This window comes from Ammodytes marinus, assembly GCF_949987685.1.
Source record: "Ammodytes marinus genome assembly, chromosome: 23".
Lineage (NCBI taxonomy): Eukaryota > Metazoa > Chordata > Actinopteri > Uranoscopiformes > Ammodytidae > Ammodytes > Ammodytes marinus.
The window spans coordinates 22,698,195-22,718,004 of NC_137227.1; the positions used below are offsets into that span (position 1 = coordinate 22,698,195).

General features: G+C 45.0%; 2 protein-coding genes across 2 annotated transcripts in view; both read right to left on the reverse strand.

Moving 5' to 3' along the window:
* atp1b2a (ATPase Na+/K+ transporting subunit beta 2a) overlaps positions 1 to 11,930 on the reverse strand; it is a gene marked incomplete at its 3' end in the record, with an annotated part of 41,969 nt that extends 30,039 nt beyond the window's left edge. Inside the window, exon 1 of the mRNA XM_080051560.1 lies at positions 11,863 to 11,930. The remainder of the gene's footprint in view (positions 1 to 11,862) is intronic.
* A 1,635-nt stretch (positions 11,931 to 13,565) lies between these two features.
* LOC307269292 (uncharacterized protein) lies at positions 13,566 to 17,531 on the reverse strand (the record flags this gene model as incomplete). The annotated part of the gene is made up of 3 exons (XM_080052220.1): positions 13,566 to 15,985; positions 16,834 to 17,130; positions 17,355 to 17,531. The coding sequence occupies 3 exons, from the start codon at positions 17,529 to 17,531 to the stop codon at positions 15,530 to 15,532; spliced, it is 930 nt and encodes a 309-aa protein (XP_079908346.1). The 3' UTR covers positions 13,566 to 15,529.
* Between the last annotated feature and the right edge of the window lie 2,279 nt (positions 17,532 to 19,810).

The window sequence follows — 19,810 nt, forward strand, 5'->3', positions numbered from 1 at the left end:
AGTGTGAACCCAGGATTTCAACAGGTCAAGTTTAGGTAACAGGCTGCGAATGTTAATGTGCAAGAAACCCAAACATGTGCGATCACAGAAATCATTAAATGCCAAATGAGGAAGACCCAGAGCTTTACGTGAACAGAAGTCAGTGAAACTCAGGTCTTTCGAACAGGAGTTTACATTAGAGCATGGATCATTGACAGGCATAGGATTAATAGTAACTACAGGACCAGGGTGAACATGAATATTACCAGACAGAATTAAAAGCAGAATAATCAGAGCCCGACAAAAGGGTGACAGAGAGCCATAGTGGTTCTTTTTTGAGTGTACATTATTGACAGAAGGCAGCAAAGTCATTCTTTGGAGCAGTCTCATTACATGACATGCAATAAGAGGTAAGATAAAATACCTGGTTTCATTAGAAGGAAGACCAAGTAGTCTGGTTAGCAACAAATTTGAGTCTCTTTCGAGTGCAGAGTCACTTGCTGTTACTGGGGTGGGTAATGTTATATGTAAAGGATTGCAGGATTTGTGCTTGAATGAACAGTGGGATGGTGAGATTATGATGAAAAGCACAACAATAGAGTAGAACAGGTGTGCTTCAGCCATGGCAGGGACAAAGGGGAAGAGGTGTGCGTTTCAGCAAGCGACAATGTTAAATCCTAAAATGTGCAGCAATCAGACCAGGAAAATGGATTTCCTGTTAGCAACGAAAACCAGCAGAGGTGAATAGCATCCAGGCAGTGGAGCTAGCAGGCTGACAGGCAGCAGAGTTAATTTGCAGGACAGCAAACAGCAGCAAAAGGCAGCCCAGAGGCGATGCTAGCAGGTTAGCTATAGCAGCATTAGCAAACCAGCAGCAGTGTTAGCAGGATAGCAGCAAGGCATTGGCAGCCTGGCATACAGCAGTGAAGGCAGCTCAGCAGCGGTGTTAGCAGGTTAACATACTAACTCCAGGGTTCTCAACTTTTGGAAATTGTTTAGAGTGAGACAGAAGCGGATTTCCCATGCGAGCGCGCGAGCAAAATTTTATTGTGTGTTTTTAACACAAGTTCAGTTCAATATAATTTCTTTGTTTTAGTTAAAATATAGCCTATTGTAGTAATTTTATGATGAAAGTATAACTGGATTAATACCAAATGCCAGACTAGTGAGATGGCTGTAGGCCTAGGGTAGTTGTTCGGGGTAGTTATTTCAGTAAAACTCTTAGTTCAGTTCAGCAAATATGGATACTGGATATTACTGATGCTCGCTGTCGCTTCGAGTGGCAGATTTTGAGGCCTTCAGGATAGGGGTTTTCTGGCTCCCTCTTGAAGCACTGTGGCTCCACACCAGCCATTTAGACCATCATAATGGAGGACAATGTTCCTTCTAGGGCTAGTCTGTTTCTGGTGCTGGTGAAGACCAACCATGGAGAAGACTCTTTCGGTGTCCGCATTTGAATGTGGGAGCACTAAAACCAACTTGGCCCCTCAACTAGTAGGTGAAAAATCGAAAAGCAAGTGAAAAACAAAAGCATTATTAGCTATGTCTTGTGGGCTTCATGAGGGGCCTCTAAGGCCCCCACACACATACAGGAATAAACTTTCTACATGTAAATTATATACTGTTCATAAAACGTAGCTTTCCACCCTGTATCTGTTGCAATGGGCCCCTCCATCATATAACATGGGTCTGCAGACCAATCTTCTGAAATGTTGTTACAGTTGCAGAGTAAAGAGTGCTGCCTGTTTAAGAAAAATAATGTTCCTTCTGCAGCTCAAGATTTGATTTAAATCTAAATTTTCCAGATTGATTTTTCAGATTGATGCATTTTACTTTAAAACTGTACCAATTTTCTTCCAGGGGGGCATGCCCCCGGACCCCCCAACAAGGTACAGGATATCTCCCACAGTATCCCAAAATCCTGTGGGAAACACTGACTCCCTTAATATGTTTATGCCAGTAAACGTATGTATCTTTGCAGAAAAGTCAATGTAACTGACTGGATAGGGAGGGGGGCGGGGGGGCTTTAAGAGTCTGGGCCTATTATCTCATAATCCGTCTATGAACCAACTAGTTTCCACAATCTTTTTAATTTTTGCGGGGAGCATGCACAAGCATTATTCATAGAAAAAAATAAAAAATAAATGTGGGGGGCCCCACACAGGGTCTTGAAACGGGCCCCGAGATCGTTAGGACCGCCCCTGCACGCGTGTCGTGTAGCTTGACGAAACGCTGCGCCTTCTCTCTGCCCGCTCGGCTCTCGCAGAATGCATTAGTGGGCGCAACAAACGCCACTGTCCCGGGAGAGATTTTTCTTTCCTCGGGACAGCTGGTGAAAACAGAGAACAATTTCGGGAAAAACGGGACGGGTGGCAACCATAGTATAAATAAGGTGGCAACACTAGGTGATGGTGGTGAAGGCCAGGATTTATCGAAGCTATAGGCTATATAAAAAAAATTGTTTGGCAGAGTTATAATTTGCGTGAGAAATGCAAGGTGTGGCGTGGAGCGTGTGAATTGCCTGAAATGCGTGTCTCACTCTCATTGCGTGAGGGTTGAGAACCCTGTAACTCACCCCTGGATCCTCCATCCCCTGGAGGTGATGAAGATTGAATAGGAGTACCCGATTCAGCGGCCAGGCAGGTGGATAGAGCTAGCAGCAGCCAGGTGGATAGAAGCTAGCAGCAGGCCCAGGCCTGATTAGCCCAGCTTAGAGCAGAAGTAGCATCCATAGACTCATAAAAATACTCATAAAAGTAAATTTTCTAAAAGCTTGTGAGGAGATATCAATAAAAGCAGAAAACTGAACCTTTTACAAGGATAAAAAGCAGTCAATTCCATTAAAAACAACTTATTCCAGAGAGAAGTGTGCAGCATGAGTTGTCATGTCGGCCATTTTAGTTTTAGTCCCCAAAATCAAATTCACCTAGATAAAAACGGGAGGGCCCCATAAGGCAAGACTAGAAAAGAGTGTGTAACACTGGCTTCCTGAAAGGGAACTTTGAAAAAAGATATTTCAGCTCATAGAAGTAGATTATTTTCAAAATACCCTTGTTAGACTTGCACCTGCTCAGGAAGCTTCAAATTGCATCTCCAGAAATGTGAGTTTAGATATTGAAAGGTGTTTTCTTAATGAAGTTAAATCAATTTCATGTAGATAAAAACGGGAGGGCCCCATAAGGCAAGACTAGAAAAGGGTGTAACACTGGCCTCCTGACAGGGAACTTGAAAGACTGATTTCAGTTTCAGGGGCCCCACAAGGACAAAACAAGAAATGTACGACAGTGCGATGTTACACTGCCCCGGCACTATATCCCGCTTAGTATTTCTGACTGGAATACTTTTGTAAAATGAGATGTCAACATCCTCCTGAATTGCTAATTTACTGAACAATCCGAGTTTAGGACTGCATGTGGCAGTTCGTGAACAAACATGATGATTGAAAATCCCCCAAGGAATGTCACAGTTTCAAGAAGCAGTGTCATCACTTCGCTATTACCTGTGTCCCAACATTATCCGCAAAATCGGACTTGTTAGGTGAAGTGTCTTCTGCAGCAGGGATTTTCTTTGACTCTGCTTCCACTGCAGGAGACTGACTGATTGGCACCTGGAATATGAGATCAAAACACAATGTATTCAGCTCATGCCAGTAGATTATTTTCAAAATACCCTTGTTAAACTTGCAGATGCTCAGGAAGCTTTATATTGCATCTCTAGAAACTTGAGTTTAATTGATTTGAACAATCAGAGGTTAGATTGCACAAGGCAATCACTCCACGTGTAATCACTAGAAGAAAATAGTTAAAAATAAAGCTTAGTATTATCTGTATGGTAACATCTCTTTTTGAACATGCATGTGACAACTTGTTCTTGTTCCAAGTTATTCGCATTTTTTTTGCAAAATATATCAAAATCAAGATGCTTAATACAACCAACTTACCTTATTACGCCACGGCCACTTCGAATCTCCATAGCTGTAATCAATTTCCGTTCCTATTTCTATTTTCTTCACAGCAAATAGGCATAAGTGGGGCCTGTTGTTTACTGCGATTTGTTTAATGGTGCAATTTGGAGATTTGTTGTTGTCATTGACTAATCTTCCCAGCGATCCATCTTCTTTGGATGCGTCAATACTAAAGGATGTGAGAAAATTATCTGTTAAAAGAATTATCTAAATATTCATTAGAACAGACATTTAAACATCATAGTACACTAAATAACATTATTAAATATGATGTGGAACGGTCCTAACTAGGGATGGGCATGATCAGACGTTTAACCAGCGATGCAGTGTTACTAGCGCGAACAATTACATTTCACCGTAGTTCTCCACAATGTAAGCTAGCTAATAATGACTAAAACATTTACTTAAAAAATGTATCTCACCTGTGGAGAGTGATTCCCTCTCGCCTGGAGTGTACTGGACGACGGTGTACACACCCGATAGCAGCACAATGAACTGGTATTGTTTTCTTTTTTTAGAAATGAGAGCTGTGAACACATACATCTATGGCTGTCTGACGGTCTGAGAGTACGACTGACGCCCCACTCAAGATGGCGGCTCTGTGTGCCGCGGCTGAGAGGGTCGTGGCGTATCTAGTGTTCTATATATATCTATGCAGCCAACAGCTAAGATCAAATGCACTATTTAGGAACAAGCAAATCTGTACTAGTACTGTAGCTAATGTTAGCCAACTAGCTATTGGTGTAAAACCAGGGGCGGGCCGTCCATTGAGGCAAACCAGGCAATTGCCTGGAGCCCCGGCCCCTTTGGGGCCCCCAAAATGCCCTCTTTATATTTTGCCCCATATCTATTGTTTTTTATAAAAAATCTCTTCACAATAGTATCATCGGGATGTCTAATTACTCGCGTTTTGACGGCCTTTCTGCCAACCGTGCACCCCCCTTCAGTCTGCACTACATGGACTATTCCATTACACATTACGCTCATGACGCTGCACGTTCACGCATACATCCAAAAAAGTAAATAGCGGGAGAAGAGAGAGACGAGATAAACCTAACCTACCTATACCAAAATGAAGCGAACATACGAGAGCGGGTCACAAAACAAACAGAAGAAGGACCAAAGTCAGGACTTAATATCAAAGCTGCCGAAGCTATTAAGCTTTTTTACAGCACCCGGCGCGGTGGCAGCGGGACCTTAGACGGAAGAACAGCTGTCTACATCATTAACCGGTAACGTTCCAGCTCCTACTGTCAATCCAGGTGGCTCTGGCTCAGCCAGCAGCTATGCTAATGACGTGAATGTGTGTCAACAAACTGATGGAGATAATTAATGGTGCAACGGATCACGGTTGATCCGTGGTCCATTCGGACCAACCCTCACGGTTTGGGACCCACGTGAACCGCGGATTGGATGCATATATGCTAAAGACGCCTGTGTGTTCACGTGATCGGCGATCGTGTATTACAGAACAGTTAGTGGCGATCGGGGCCAGCCTCTAGGTCTACTGTAGGCTACTGACAAAAATCACACAACACATTGCCTGTATTTTTGTAACAATATTTAGGCCTATTAGTTTAGGCTATATTTGGCTGCTCGACTTTAAGTCAGCCCAGCCAGGCGATAGTTGTTTCAATGTCGTTTTCACCTCCGTGTGTAACAGCTGTTCAGAACAACAGCTGATAGGCTTGCGACAGCAGGAGTCAGTCTAAAGCCATCAATGATCAATTTAAGTAAAAAAGCAAAATAAAGCTATTTCTTCCTCCCTCTATCTGTGTATATTTCTCTCTCCCCTGCACACTTAGTCACTACTATCCATGCTTAAAGAAGGCAGGGTTATAACCTCTTTTTTTTAAATATATTTGAAGATTTTATTTCAAATAGGCCTAGACTCTGTGGACACAGGCTATTTTGTAATTCACTGTGTATTTAAAAAATAAAACAACACATTTAATTGAAAGCAAAGTCATATTGGTCTCTAGAATTTTATCCAGGTTAGTGGCAATCATCAACTTCCTGTCAGAGAGAAAGCTTCCTCTGCGTGGCCCCTCTGACACACTTAATGAACTAGGACTAGGCATAGACGGATTATGAGATAATGGGCCCCTGGGCACAGACTCTTAAAGGGCCCCCACTCGTCCCTTATCCAGTCCGGTACACTGACTTTTCCACACAGATACAAACAATTAATGGCAAAAACATATTAAGGAAGTCAGTGTTTCCCACAGGATTTTGGGATACTGTTGGAGGGACCCTGTACCTTGTTGGGTGAACCGGGGGCATGCCCCCCCGGATTTTTTTTTTTACCTTTTTAAAGTAAAATGCATCAATCTGGTGCACTTTGAGAGGAAATTTTAGAGGCTACATTATTTTACAGATTTTTCTTAAACAAGCAGCACTCTTCTTTACTCTGCAACTGTGAAAACAGTACAGTAGATGGGTCTGCAGACCCATGTTCTATGATGGAGGGGCCCATTTCAACAGATTCAGGGTGGATAGCTACTTTTTATGAAACATTTAGAATTCACACATAGAAAGCTTATTTCTGTATGTGCTTCAAGGCCCCTCATGAAGCCCCTTAGACAGAGCTACTAATGCTGTTGTTTTTAACCTGCTTTTGTATTTCTCCCCTACTAGTTGAGGGGCCCATGATGATTTCTATCTTGTTACATTTTAATGAGTATCCTTATATTTAGGCTATTCCTTTTTGGACCCAGTTATTGACATCAGTGACTGAGCTCTTTGACTATGCAACATAAAAAGTTACTATCAGTATCTCTGGCTAAGGGCCCCCCTGAGCCCTTGGGCCCCTGGGCCTGTGCCCGGTGTGCCCGTGCAGTAATCCACCCCTGGGACTAGGCAATGGACATGTCATGGGTCAGGTTCAGTTAATGGCTCAGTTTGACCCAGTGATGTGGGATCCTCTTAGACCAATCGAGTATCTCAGTGTGCGCGATATAAGGTACATTAGATGCAAGGGCCCCCAAATTACTGTTCGCCTGGAGCCCCAACATGGCTAGGTTCGCCACTGTGTAAAACAGCATTGTATTACATTTGCTTACATTGGCCGCGTTTCCCAGATTCCCAAAGAGCCTCTTTGGGCAAAGTACTTCTTTGGAGCGCTCTTAAGAACGCTGTGAAAGAAGAATGCGTTTCCCAGATTTGTTCTTAGCGAAAGTAGTACTTTCACTAAGATGGAACTGTACGACGGCGCTGACCCACTCTTTCAACCTTCTTAGCGACCAAATCGTCAGTGATCATGCCACGTCAGGGAAATTTATTTCCTCCACTTTTCGAAATAATAAAACAATGTTCAATGCGGACCTGGCGCAATAAACATAAACTAATAGTAGAGAAAAAATGTTTTAATGAATTACACGTTTACGTTTTCCACACACATGTGAGTTTATAGTACTACACATAAAAAAACATCCACAACCCTGTGGCATTTGACAGATATCAAGGAAACAGATTTAATTGAACTCAGCTGAACCTCATCCAGAGCGGCTCCACCTGCTATAAAGGCGTTGCCAAAGCCGCGCGTGTGAGAAACCATGGCTGCAATACAACAGCCTCGCCGTGCGCGAAGCCAGACGGTTTACATAAATGCATACGTGCGTCGGCACTTCTCCCCACTGGACGTGCTATCAGACCGGGCCTTCCAGGCAAAGTACCGACTGCCCCGGCCGTGCGGAGATCCAACAGCTGATCACTCTGGTGTCTCCACACACATGCAATTTTTCCTTCAGCCCGGAGATGCAGCTTCTGGCTGCGCTGCGTTTTTAAGAACATATCTACCTCTTCTGAGGTCCAACAACCCCCAGCCCCTACCCCTTTACCACCAGTCACCAAGCACTGATCAATAAACCCACAACCACCACATCATCCATATCAACTCTCAGGCCTGAAGGCTGAAATAAATAAACAGAGCCAGCAGATGTAGGCTACATGTAACGTCCTGCACACTATAAGTATTGCTGCAGTGTCCGAGTGCTTTACCTGAAAGTCTGGCACTGGAATGCTGTTGAAAGGGCGCACTATACGCACACGTCATTAACCTATGCTGAGATAAATTACAACTTGCCTGGGACTTTTTGTTGCTATAGGTTTGACACTCATTTCAATGCAAAATGATCCACACAATACATGGTTGAAAAGGAAACCAAAGTAGTTTATTGAAACCATATGGGGGAGGGGTTACTCCGCGCTGTCTTTACTGGGTGTCTGCATCACCTGCAACGAAGGGAGATTGATTAGTGAAACCTTCGCACTCTTCCTTTTTGTTTGGTTCTGGAACTCCTGCCACTTCTTCCTCACAGCACGCCAGTCACGCAGGCCACATGGGATGGAGGGGGACATATTTTCGGCTATGGCCTGCCTAACACGGTTGATGTTCTTTTTGCCCCTTTTTGCCCCTTGTTCCCCCGAATAAAACTGCCCGGTGCTGCCAGACCTCGTCCACTAAGACGCCCATCTCCTCCGCGGTAAACGACGGTGCCCGCTTGTTTCTTTTGCTGCCGCTTTCTTCCACTCTCACATGTGTGTGCCTATCCACGGGGTATATATGCGCTAATGGGCTTGATTACTACTTGGATACACTTGTTGCCCACCCCCCCCCCCCACCCACACACCCCCCCACGCACACGATACATGCGTAGCCTAATTCCACCTGTGTGGGGGTGACCACGGGGCGCTGTGTGTGACTTATGCGCTGATAAAGAGGTGGGTGATCGATTCGCCTGGCATCGATTTATTCAGTTTCAGCACGACCGCGGTGGACAGCTCCCACCAAAGTACTTCTTTCGCTTCGTCTTACGCGTTCTCCAAAGAAGGCACCAAAGAAGCCATCTGGGAAACACCCGTATCTTAACGCTCGTTCTTTGGCGAACCCTTCTTTCGACCCTTCTTTGGCCCCAAAGAACGATCGATTCTGGGAAACGCGGCCATTATATGTACAGTAATATCACTGAATATTTTCCGAATCATTTTGACTTAAAGGCACTACGAGTAAGTCGGCACGTTGGCGACACCTTTGAACAAAAGCGGTAGTATTATTACGACGCCAGCTGTCGTGAAGCTGTTTGCTTGCTCGTGCAGGGCTGCAAGATTCAAATAATCAGGAAGCAATATGGTGCGTGTCCGTGTGTGGACTCATTTCGGCTCGGTGAGAGTGGTGGTGACACAGCATCTACTAATGCCAGTAAGTGCTAAACACTCCTGATTGCAATGAGTTGATGCATTGTCACCTCTCACGGAGCTGAACGAGTCTTTAGTAGGCTACCGCTCATTCATTTAGGAGTAAACACTGCAGTCTAGGTTCACTCCGTGAAATTGTGTAGGCCTATACGTTGCTTGGCAACGCCCTCCCACCCGCCTATCACTCTCCCTTTTTTGCTTTTCTTCATTGCATTTTCTTTTTTTGCTTTGATGGTTCAGCCCCGTTATCAATTATGACGACAAATAACTGTCTCAAACAAGGCTCCCGCTCCCCTTCTAGGGTGACCAGATCGCATTTCCATTACTTTTCACACGTCCCGCAAATTGAGACGTTGTCCCGCATTGTTATTGAAAGTGAGCCCCCCTTTTTAAATGCGTGTTTTATAATCTGGTAGCCTATATATCCGATAGCTGTGTGGAGACAGCAGTCTGTGAGTGTGCGTCTCTCCGTTTGTCTCTGTGTGTGTGTATCGCACTGTCGGGGGGCTGCTGGGCTCAGTGGCTCTGTGAAGGTGCTGCCTGCTTCGGCATTTCCTTTCTGTTACTTCAAAATAAAAGCCAACTCACGTTTGTCAAGTGAAATGCTTATGTGAAGCCAGTGAAATGCTTTTAATGTGAAGCCGCAGCCTTAACTCTATTTGTTTAACAGTAGCTAACTTAACTGCTGCGCGCTGATCTAAAGATAGTGTTTTTTAATATAGAAAGCCGTGTCTCTGGCATTACTGGTGGTGACACGAGTTTATTTTGCTAAAGAAAACGGCACTTTGTCCCGCACAAACGTAGTCTTTGTCCCACATCTGGTGAATTGGGATCTGGTCTCCCTATCCCCTTCCCTCACCTGGAGCCATAGGCTTCTCAAATCGCGTTCCTGCGCCACACTGAAATCTGCGACCAATGCGGATATGTGACCATAGAGCATGCACGCGTGAACCGAAAATCGGACTGGGTGTACGACCAGATCAAATGCAGTAATAAAAACTATATAAAAACGTCTTTCTTTGCACTGATGGACTTGTTTGCTGTTAAAGGTAATTTATGATTATGAGAGGAAACATGAGGCTGTTTAAAAGATATTTAAAAGTTACTCGTTGCCGCTTTAATCAAATTAATAACACCTACCTGTTATATTTCCAAGAAATATAAAAGCAACCAGACCACTAGTGATAGGCATAGGTAATGGGACGTAATCTAACTTGCCGTCGGTCAATGCCGATTCTTCTGAGAGTGGGTCGAGTAATCCCTGAAGTGCTTCGCTTATTGTGGATCCACTCCACTCACACTTTGTGGGGTAGTATCAGTATCGGTGATTTGTTGGTTTGTGAGTGATATAAACATACCCTCATCTGTAGCCTACTATGTGTAAGAGTGTTATCCAAAGCAGGAGAAGTGGTTTATAAAAGGAGAAATAGTCTGAACCCCAGCATAGTGGAAAATGTTTTGTTTCTAAATACAAATTTTTAAGTTGCACAAGCACATTCACTGGTCCTTACTTTGCTATAACACTGCGACAGTTTGAAAATAATTGTTCCCATTGTGTTATTCAAATTTGACATAAAATATTTATTAGGTCCCTATGCATTGTCATGTTTCATAACCATAATAATACACTAAACCAAATATACATTTCATTTATATGAATGAATACATGAACGACACATGAAATGTATTTATTAAGATATATTGATTAATTTACTTGTCAGTCTTGCCATGCCTGGACTATTGCAGGGCAGTATAGCCTATTGAGTGTATTACAAATTGATAGAATGACCTTTAATATATCTGACTATTTAACACTGGCTTCAAAAAGTTTCACCATGCCATCACTATCAGACCACCTTCTTCTTCTGTAGGGTTTATTGGCGGTTGGCAAACCAACTTGGACTGGAGTGTGAACAAGAGATAAATGCTGAATAAAAGGAACAAATAAAAGTAAATACATTTAAAAAAAAATTAAACTAGATTATTTTTGCTACATCAATTTCTCTTCGGAACTTAATACTATTATGATATGCTTTGCCTGCTGTTTCCCCAAAAGCCCTGACAGTGAAAGGTTGTTGTGTTTTGCCAATAAACCCTACAGAAGAACTGAAGAAGAACTTTTAAACACATAGGCATACCTAGTTTTTGACACTTTGTGGGTCCCTCCTTCCGGTGTGTGTGTGTGGAGTGTGTAAGTGTGTATCGGGTGCAGTACTGGGGTCCGGTAAAGGGGGCGATAGTGAGCACACACACTTTTACACACGTTTCTATTTTTTGTCACTTTGCGGGCCAAATTTCAAAAAACGAAAAAAAAGCAAGAGCCACATCAGGGGAGGCTCCTGAGCACAGATGGATGAAGATCGGTGTGGGGCCCACCATTTTGGGCCCCACAAGGTCTCAGGGCCCCACACCGTTGGTGTGCTCCAATAGCCTGGGCCCCACGTAGTGATAAATGCAAGAACACACACACACACACACACACACACACACACACACACACACACACACACACACACACACACACACACACACACACACATTAATATTAAGCTTAGTCTATGGCATTAACACAGTTGGGAGGGGGGGGCGGTAGCGGCTTAATAGCCTACGTCTATGGAGGTAGAGAGAGACACTGACCCGCAGATAGGCAGACAGACAGACTCACAGGCAGACAGACAGACAGGCAGACAGGCAGGTAAACAGAGCCGTTATAAAGCACCTACCCCAGCTGGTGCCGGTTCGGCCCAAGAACTCGTTGGTTCGCGGGTTCCAGATCCAGTCCCATTTCCCCTCCGCGCTCTTCTCATCCTCTTTGGCTCCCGACATGATGGAGATGAAGGTCGGCCCGTGTGTGTGTGTGTGTGTGTCTGTCTCCCTGTGTGTGTGTGTGTCTCTCTCTCTCTTAGTGTGTGTGTGTCTGTCCGCCGCTGATAGCCCTTCTAGATTAGACTAGACTAAACTAATCAATAATCAATCTTAGTCGTTATCCTCGGCGCGGTCCGTGCGTGTCAGATGCTGCGCGCGGTCCGTGCGTGTCAGATGCTGCGCGCGGTGAGACGGACTGGATGGACGGACGGTGTCTCTGCGCTACACCTCCCCCCAAGCCTTATGACGTATTATGACGCTCCCCCAATCCTCCAATCACAGAGCAGGGCACGCTTAGCAGTAATTTTATCCACTGCGTGTGTGTGTGTGTCAGTGTGTATTGTCATGTCAGTGTGTGTCTTGTGTTTCAGTGTGTGTGTGTGTGTCAGTTTGAGTGTGTGTGTGTGTGTGTGTGTGAGTGTCATATATTGTGTGGATGGACCATAGACGCATATGACGTCAGACACGCTACTCCTCCCCTCCAATCACAGAGCAGGCCACGCCCCCTTGCAGCAGGGCAGATCAAACTGCATCTGATGATTACGTCACTTCGTCATCCCCTGTATCTGACGTCATGACGCATTAGCCGCCGTCACACAGCTGATCAGAGCTACTGATCAGTGGTAAAGACCGTTTAGTTCAATTAATCTTTTGCACACACACACTCACTCACACACACAGGCAGACAGACAGACAGGCAGACAGACAGACAGACAGACAGACAGACAGACAGACAGACAGACAGACACACACACACACACACACACAGAGACAGACAGATCAAAAGAACATCCCTGTAGCACTCTTCTCAAAGCAATTTATCTTCATCTATTGAACATTTAACAAATGTTTGCACACGTCACACACACGTACAGTAGGGCCACACACACACACATACAGTAGGGCCACACACCACACACAGTAGGCCACACACATATACAGTAGCCTACACACTATTACACACACAAGCTTAGGCCAACTGATTTTATATTTCATATCTTTTTGGCATTTAAAGGAATTATTTGTTCAGCTTGTTATTCATGGGATGAGTTCACATTGTTACAAAACTGCACAAAGGCTGATTTGTACTATGACTGTATTAATCTAGTATCATCTATTAAGGGCCTTACTACTACTAACCCTAACCCTAAGCCTTACTACTTATATTACATTGTTCACTAGTGTTCAATGTATTCAATGTTTTTATTGCCTATTCTTCATGTACTGTGCTTAGCAGTTTTTATCCTGTGTGTGTGTGTGTGTGTGTTTGTGTGTCACTCATGGGGGTCTCTTGGGTGGGTGTGTGGATGGATGTATGTGTGGTAAATTGTGTTACTATACACGCACTGACGCTGTACACAAATTAAGTTCCTAACAGATAATGAATTGAATTAAATTGATTGTTGTTGTGGGCAGATCGTCAGAGGAAAACATAATGCATTGTGGGAAAGCAGAAGAAACATAATGCATTGTGGGAAAGCAGAAGAAACATAATGCATTGTGGGAAAGCAGAGGAAACATAATGCATTGTGGGAAATAATAAATAAACAGGAAGCAGGAAAACTGTAAAATGTTTTTATACAAAGAAAACATGATCAGACCAGTCACCATGACAACCACACAGGGCCCTGATTGGCTGAAATAAAGCACCGTTATATATAAGGGAAACTCCTTCACGTTCATATAGAAAAAATCTTCTCAACACGGTCTGAAGACCATAATCCAGGTTCTGGGTTCTGCCTGATGTTCTAGAGAACATTGTGTGGTTCTACAGATGGTACAGTGGGTTCTAACTCTGGATCGGCATTTGAAGAAATCGACTAATTCTTTTTCAATATAAAAAAATGGCGGAAAATAGAAAAAACTGCGTGTGTTTGCTCAGTGAAATCTTCAATCCAGGAACTCTCAGTCCGACAGCAGCAGCGCTCTAAGACGAGACAGTTAAAGATCAACTGTTTGACTTAAAGAACCTATGAGGAGTTTACAGTAGATTATTGGGGGCGCCCTTAGCTCAGTTGGAAGGGCGTCCCCCCCATGGGCCCTTAGCTCAGTTGGTAGGGCGCCCCCCCCCCCCCCATGGGCCTCAGCCAGCAGCAGACCCGGGTTTGATTCCAGCCCGCGGTCGTTCTCTGCATGTCACTCCCCTCTCTGCCCCATTTCACCTCTGCCCCTACACTATTAATAAAGCTTGAAAAAGCCAAAAAACAAATATCTAGATTGTAGATTGTAGCGCCCCCTCTGGACCAAAGCAGTAGTGTTTCTGTCACACAGATATGCAGAAGGTCCAGACTGATATAAGGGAGAGATATTGAACACAGAGCTCCTCATGGTTCCTTGTGGTGGACATGGTAAATGGACTTGTCTTGTACAGCGCTTTCTATCTGATTTCCTCAGCCCCAAAGCGCTTTACAGAACGCGTATCTGTCCATAGAGGGCTCGTCTCCATCGGGCTTCACACCAGCAAGGCTCCGTGCCGGTTCTGGTTCCACAACACAAGACTTCGGTTCTGAACCTGAAAAGTTGGTTCTAAGGTGGAACCAATAGAACAGTCGGTTTTATCTTGAGAACAGTAGGGGTGTGTCTCTTGGGGTGTGACTAGATCAACAATTCCATCTGTAAATTCAAAGGTCGAGATTGTGACGTGATTTCGATCGATTCCAGACTTCCAATCAAGATGGTGACTCCACTAGTAGAGATCTGGACACTCGTAGTCTGGTGTTTGAACATGTTGAGACTGATCTTCAAGAGAGGAACATATGAGCAGCTCACTAGGTCACATGTCCAGGGGGCCGGGGCAGCAGAAACATTCAGGCTCCAACCGACTCACAGGTCTCGTAGTTACTGTACATGTCACTTCTCAGTCCATGATTCCAGACGCTCATCTTGTGATATCAAATATCAAATATTACATGATTCTCTCAGTTCCAGGTTCTTGAGTCTTTAACCTTCAAACACCTAGGCACAATAAAGTGTCTGTCTGTCTGTCTGTCTGTCTGTCTGTCTGTCTGTCTGCCTGTCTGCCTGTCTGCCTGTCTGCCTGTCTGCCTGCCTGTCTGTCTGTCACATTTAAGTGTGTAGGTTTGAAGGTGTGAGCTTGTTTTCAAAGAGTTCAGAGCTCCTCCGTCGATTCCCTTTTTCGGCAAGAGGAGTGAGGCGGAGTAAAAATCTCACAAGATGGCGACGCGCACAAACCAGGATTATTGGATGCCGTGTGAATAACTGAGGTCAGCCCGGATGCTACATCCATTTTAATATACTATCTACGATCACACAGAGGCCCATTAGAGTGTGAAGGTGTGAGCTTGTTGTTTTAAAGGAGCATAGAAGAGTTGAGATCTCCTCCCTCCTCAGTGTCCATCAATAGGGAGAATAATACATGATTCTCTAAGTTCCAAGTTCTTGAGTCTTTCAGCACTTTGACCATCAATAAGGAGTATGTTGTCCTTCTCCCTCCTGTCTGTCCATCAATAGGAGCATGTTGTCCTTCTCTCTCCTGTCCCTCCAGGCTGGGTCAGTGCTGCTCCATCAATAAGGAGCATGTTGTCCGGACTGCTGTGGACCTCCTGAGTAATGCTGCTGCTGGCTCATGCTCTGGTCTGTCCACTCGGCCCGGCTCATCAGAGGCTCCATGTGGGGCCTGTGTTGTTCCAGGGGGCTTCTGTGTGTCTCCATGGGGGGTAGGGGGTTCAGGGGGTTTAGGGGATTTAGGGGGTTCAGGGGGTAGGGGTTAGAGGGGTCCCGTTGCAGTAGAACGGGCCCTGAGGCGCGGTGAGGCCCAGCTGCCCCGTACGAGGAGGGACCGTCCCGTAAACCCTGCTGGTCCAGACCTTCATCCAGCTGGTACAGAGACTTCTTCTGCCCCTGAAGGTCTGGACGATCAAACGGCTTCTTATGGTGATGACCCTGGACCTGGTTCTGGTTCTGGTTCTGGACCTGGGTCTGTTGGGTCTGTTGGTTCTGCTGGTTCTGGACCGGTTGGCTCTGTTGGGATGAGATGAGATGATTTAGTCTACATATCACTATTTTATTTTTAAACCATTTTTGTCATTTGGTCTTTGTTGTTGTGTCATCGTTTTATTTGTCAATTGTCTTGTTTTGTCTTTGTGTTTTGTGTCAGTTAGACATGTAAACACATGCTGCTGGAGAGAGAGCCACGCTGTATTTCGCTGTGTACTAAAATGACAATAAAATCCTTGAGTCTTGAATCTAGTCTCGGGCTCCAACCCACAGCATCACAAATACACACTCACCACAACTTCACACATAGAATAAACCTTACATAAATCACATATATCCACTCATGCATAAAACAGGCTCTAAGGTCCAGTGTGTAATAAGGAGTATTTAGCATCACCTAGTGGTGAGATTGTAGATGTCAACGCTCCCTTGCTAACCCCTTCCTTGACCACCTCCAGCTTTTCTGGAGAACGCTGGTTGAAAGAAATCACTGATTTTGACAACAAGCATTCCCCCGAATCGCTGAGTCCATCTTTAGATTCACGTTTTGAGAGACAGTTAAAGAAATACTAAAAAGGCAATACTCACTCACTCACTCACTCACTCACTGCTGTTTGATGTTCTGGTGGCACTGTGTGTGTATGGATAGATGGATAGATGGACAGACAGACAGACAGACAGACAGACAGACAGACAGACAGACAGACACACACACAGGTGGACCTACATAGTGCTGTTTGATGGTCTGGTGGGGCTGTGTGTGTATGGATAGACAGACAGACAGACGGACAGACAGACAGACAGACAGACAGACAGACAGACAGACAGACAGACAGACAGACAGACAGACAGAGACAGACAGGTGGACCTACATAGTGCTGCTTGATGGTCTGGTCTGGTTCTATCTGTGTGATGAACTGCTGCTTCTTCAGGTCCTGGATCCGGTCTCTCTGCTCGCGCTCTGATTGGCTGATCTGGGCCGTTTGGACACGCCCCTCTCTCTCTGGTTGGATCAAATGGGCCGGTTGGACACGCCCCTCTCTCTCTGGTTGGATCAAATGGGACTGTTGGACACGCCCCTCTCTCTCTGGTTGGCTGATCTGGGCTGGTTGGACACGCCCCTCAGCCTGTGACTGGTTCTCTCCTGGTTGGTTCTGTGTTTGGTCCATCTGAGTAGAATAAATGATATATGATAGATTAGATGGATGGATGGATGAATGTATGGATGGATAGATAGATAGATGGATAGATAGATAGATGGATGGAGATAGATAGATGGATAGACAGACAGATAGATGGATAGATAGATGTATAGACAGACAGATAGACAGACAGATAGATGGATAGACAGACAGATAGATGGACAGACAGACAGACAGACAGACTCTCATACCTCCTCGGTGCCTGCCGGCCCCCCCTGGTCCATCTGCTGGTGGAACTGCAGTTTCTTCTGGCTCTGGATCTGGTTGTGGACCTGGTTCTTCAGATCCTTCCAGTGTCTGCCCCTCAGCACGGGCTCTAGAGCAAGGCAGCGCTGGCACACCTCCTTACCGGGCACACTCTGCACCATAACACCACAACATTACACATTACATTACATAGTGTTAACCCTAACCCTGTCTCCCTAACCCTAACCCTGGCACACCTCCTTACCGGGCACGCTCTGCACCATAACACCACAACATTACACATTACATTACATAGTGTTAACCCTAACCCTGGCACACCTCCTTACCGGGCACACTCTGCACCATAACACCACAACATTAACACACCTCCTTACCGGGCACACTCTGCACCATAACACCACAACATTACACATGACATTACATAGTGTTAACCCTAACCCTGTCTCCCTAACCCTAACCCTGGCACACCTCCTTACCGGGCACACCTCCTTACCGGGCACACTCTGCACCATAACACCACAACATTACACATGACATTACATAGTGTTAACCCTAACCCTGTCTCCCTAACCCTAACCCTGGCACACCTCCTTACCGGGCACGCTCTGCACCATAACACCACAACATTAACACACCTCCTTACCGGGCACGCTCTGCACCATAACACCACAACATTAACACACCTCCTTACCGGGCACGCTCTGCACCATAACACCACAACATTACACACCTCCTTACCGGGCACACTCTGCACCATAACACCACAACATTACACACCTCCTTACCGGGCACACTCTGCACCATAACACCACAACATTACACATGACATTACATAGTGTTAACCCTAACCCTGTCTCCTTAACCCTAACCCTGGCACACCTCCTTACCGGGCACACTCTGCACCATAACACCACAACATTACACATTACATTACATAGTGTTAACCCTAACCCTGGCACACCTCCTTACCGGGCACACTCTGCACCATAACTAGGGGTGGGAATCTCTTGGCACCTCACGATTCGATTCGATTCCGATTCAGAGGTCAACGATTCGATTCAAAATCGATTCTCAATGCATCTCAATGCAAAACATTTTTTATGTACATACCCATGTGTGAATTTCAAAAATATATTTATATGCACATCTGAGTTTGCTACTCAGAGTTTGCTAATCACTTCCTACTTTTGTGATGATCATTAAAGACAATCAACAGATGAATTGCCTTCTCTAATATTGTATTAAGAGAAAAGCTTTTCTTGTCACAAACATGACTTTCTATGACCAGTGCAATAATCAATGCAGCTTGCATTTCAACACAAGTGTGTAAAAACTAAACCGAATCAGTTTTATTTTATTTCTAATCTCGTAAATCATGTTTCTATAGGATTTCTATTCTATTATCTATTATTTTCTATGTCATTTCAACACATTGTACAAAAAGTATGGCTTGGAATTCAGCTCTCATACAAAAACGTAAACAGAGATAAAGCCGGTGCAGGTCATGGGTTTGCTGCTCTCAGCCCTTTTGAAGCCACTTTGGAAACAACTCGCACATGTGTGGTGTGCAGGCGCAATGGCACAGGAAGTATTAGTATTTACAAAGAAAAAAATAATATATATATATAAAAAAAAAAAATAAAAAAAAATCGATTATTAACTTTTCTGAATCGATTCAGAATCGTCCGAGAGAGAATCGATATTAATCGGAAAATCTATTTTTTTTCCCACCCCTAACCATAACACCACAACATTACACATTTTATACATAACATTACATTACATACATCACATTATAGACAGACAGTAAGAGAGAGAGAGAGAGAGAGAGAGAGAGAGAGAGAGAGAGAGAGTGAGAGAGACAGACAGACAGTGAGAGAGAGAGAGAGACAGACAGGTTAGAGAGAGAGAGAGAGACAGACAGTAAGAGAGAGCGAGAGAGACAGACAGTAACAGAGAGAGAGAGAGAGAGACAGACAGTAAGAGAGAGAGAGAGAGAGAGAGACAGACAGTAAGAGAGAGCGACAGACAGTAAGAGAGAGAGACAGACAGTAAGAGAGAGAGAGAGAGAGAGAGACAGACAGGTTAGAGAGAGAGACAGACAGACAGTGAGAGAGAGAGACAGACAGACAGACAGACAGTGAGAGAGAGAGACAGACAGACAGTGAGAGAGACAGACAGACAGACAGACAGACAGACAGTGAGAGAGAGAGAGAGACAGACAGACAGACAGACAGACCACCTGCACCAGCACGTGGACCCCCAGCTGTCTCCAGACCGCCTACTTCTCAGGCGGACAGGGCCGACGCTGGGCCTCGGGGGGGCAGGGGGCCTGGGGGGGGGGGGGGGGGACAAGGCTTCTGTTAGGACATATTACCAATACACTAACCTGGGGCGGACACACAGGTTCTGTTAGGACTGATACACTAACCCTGAGACA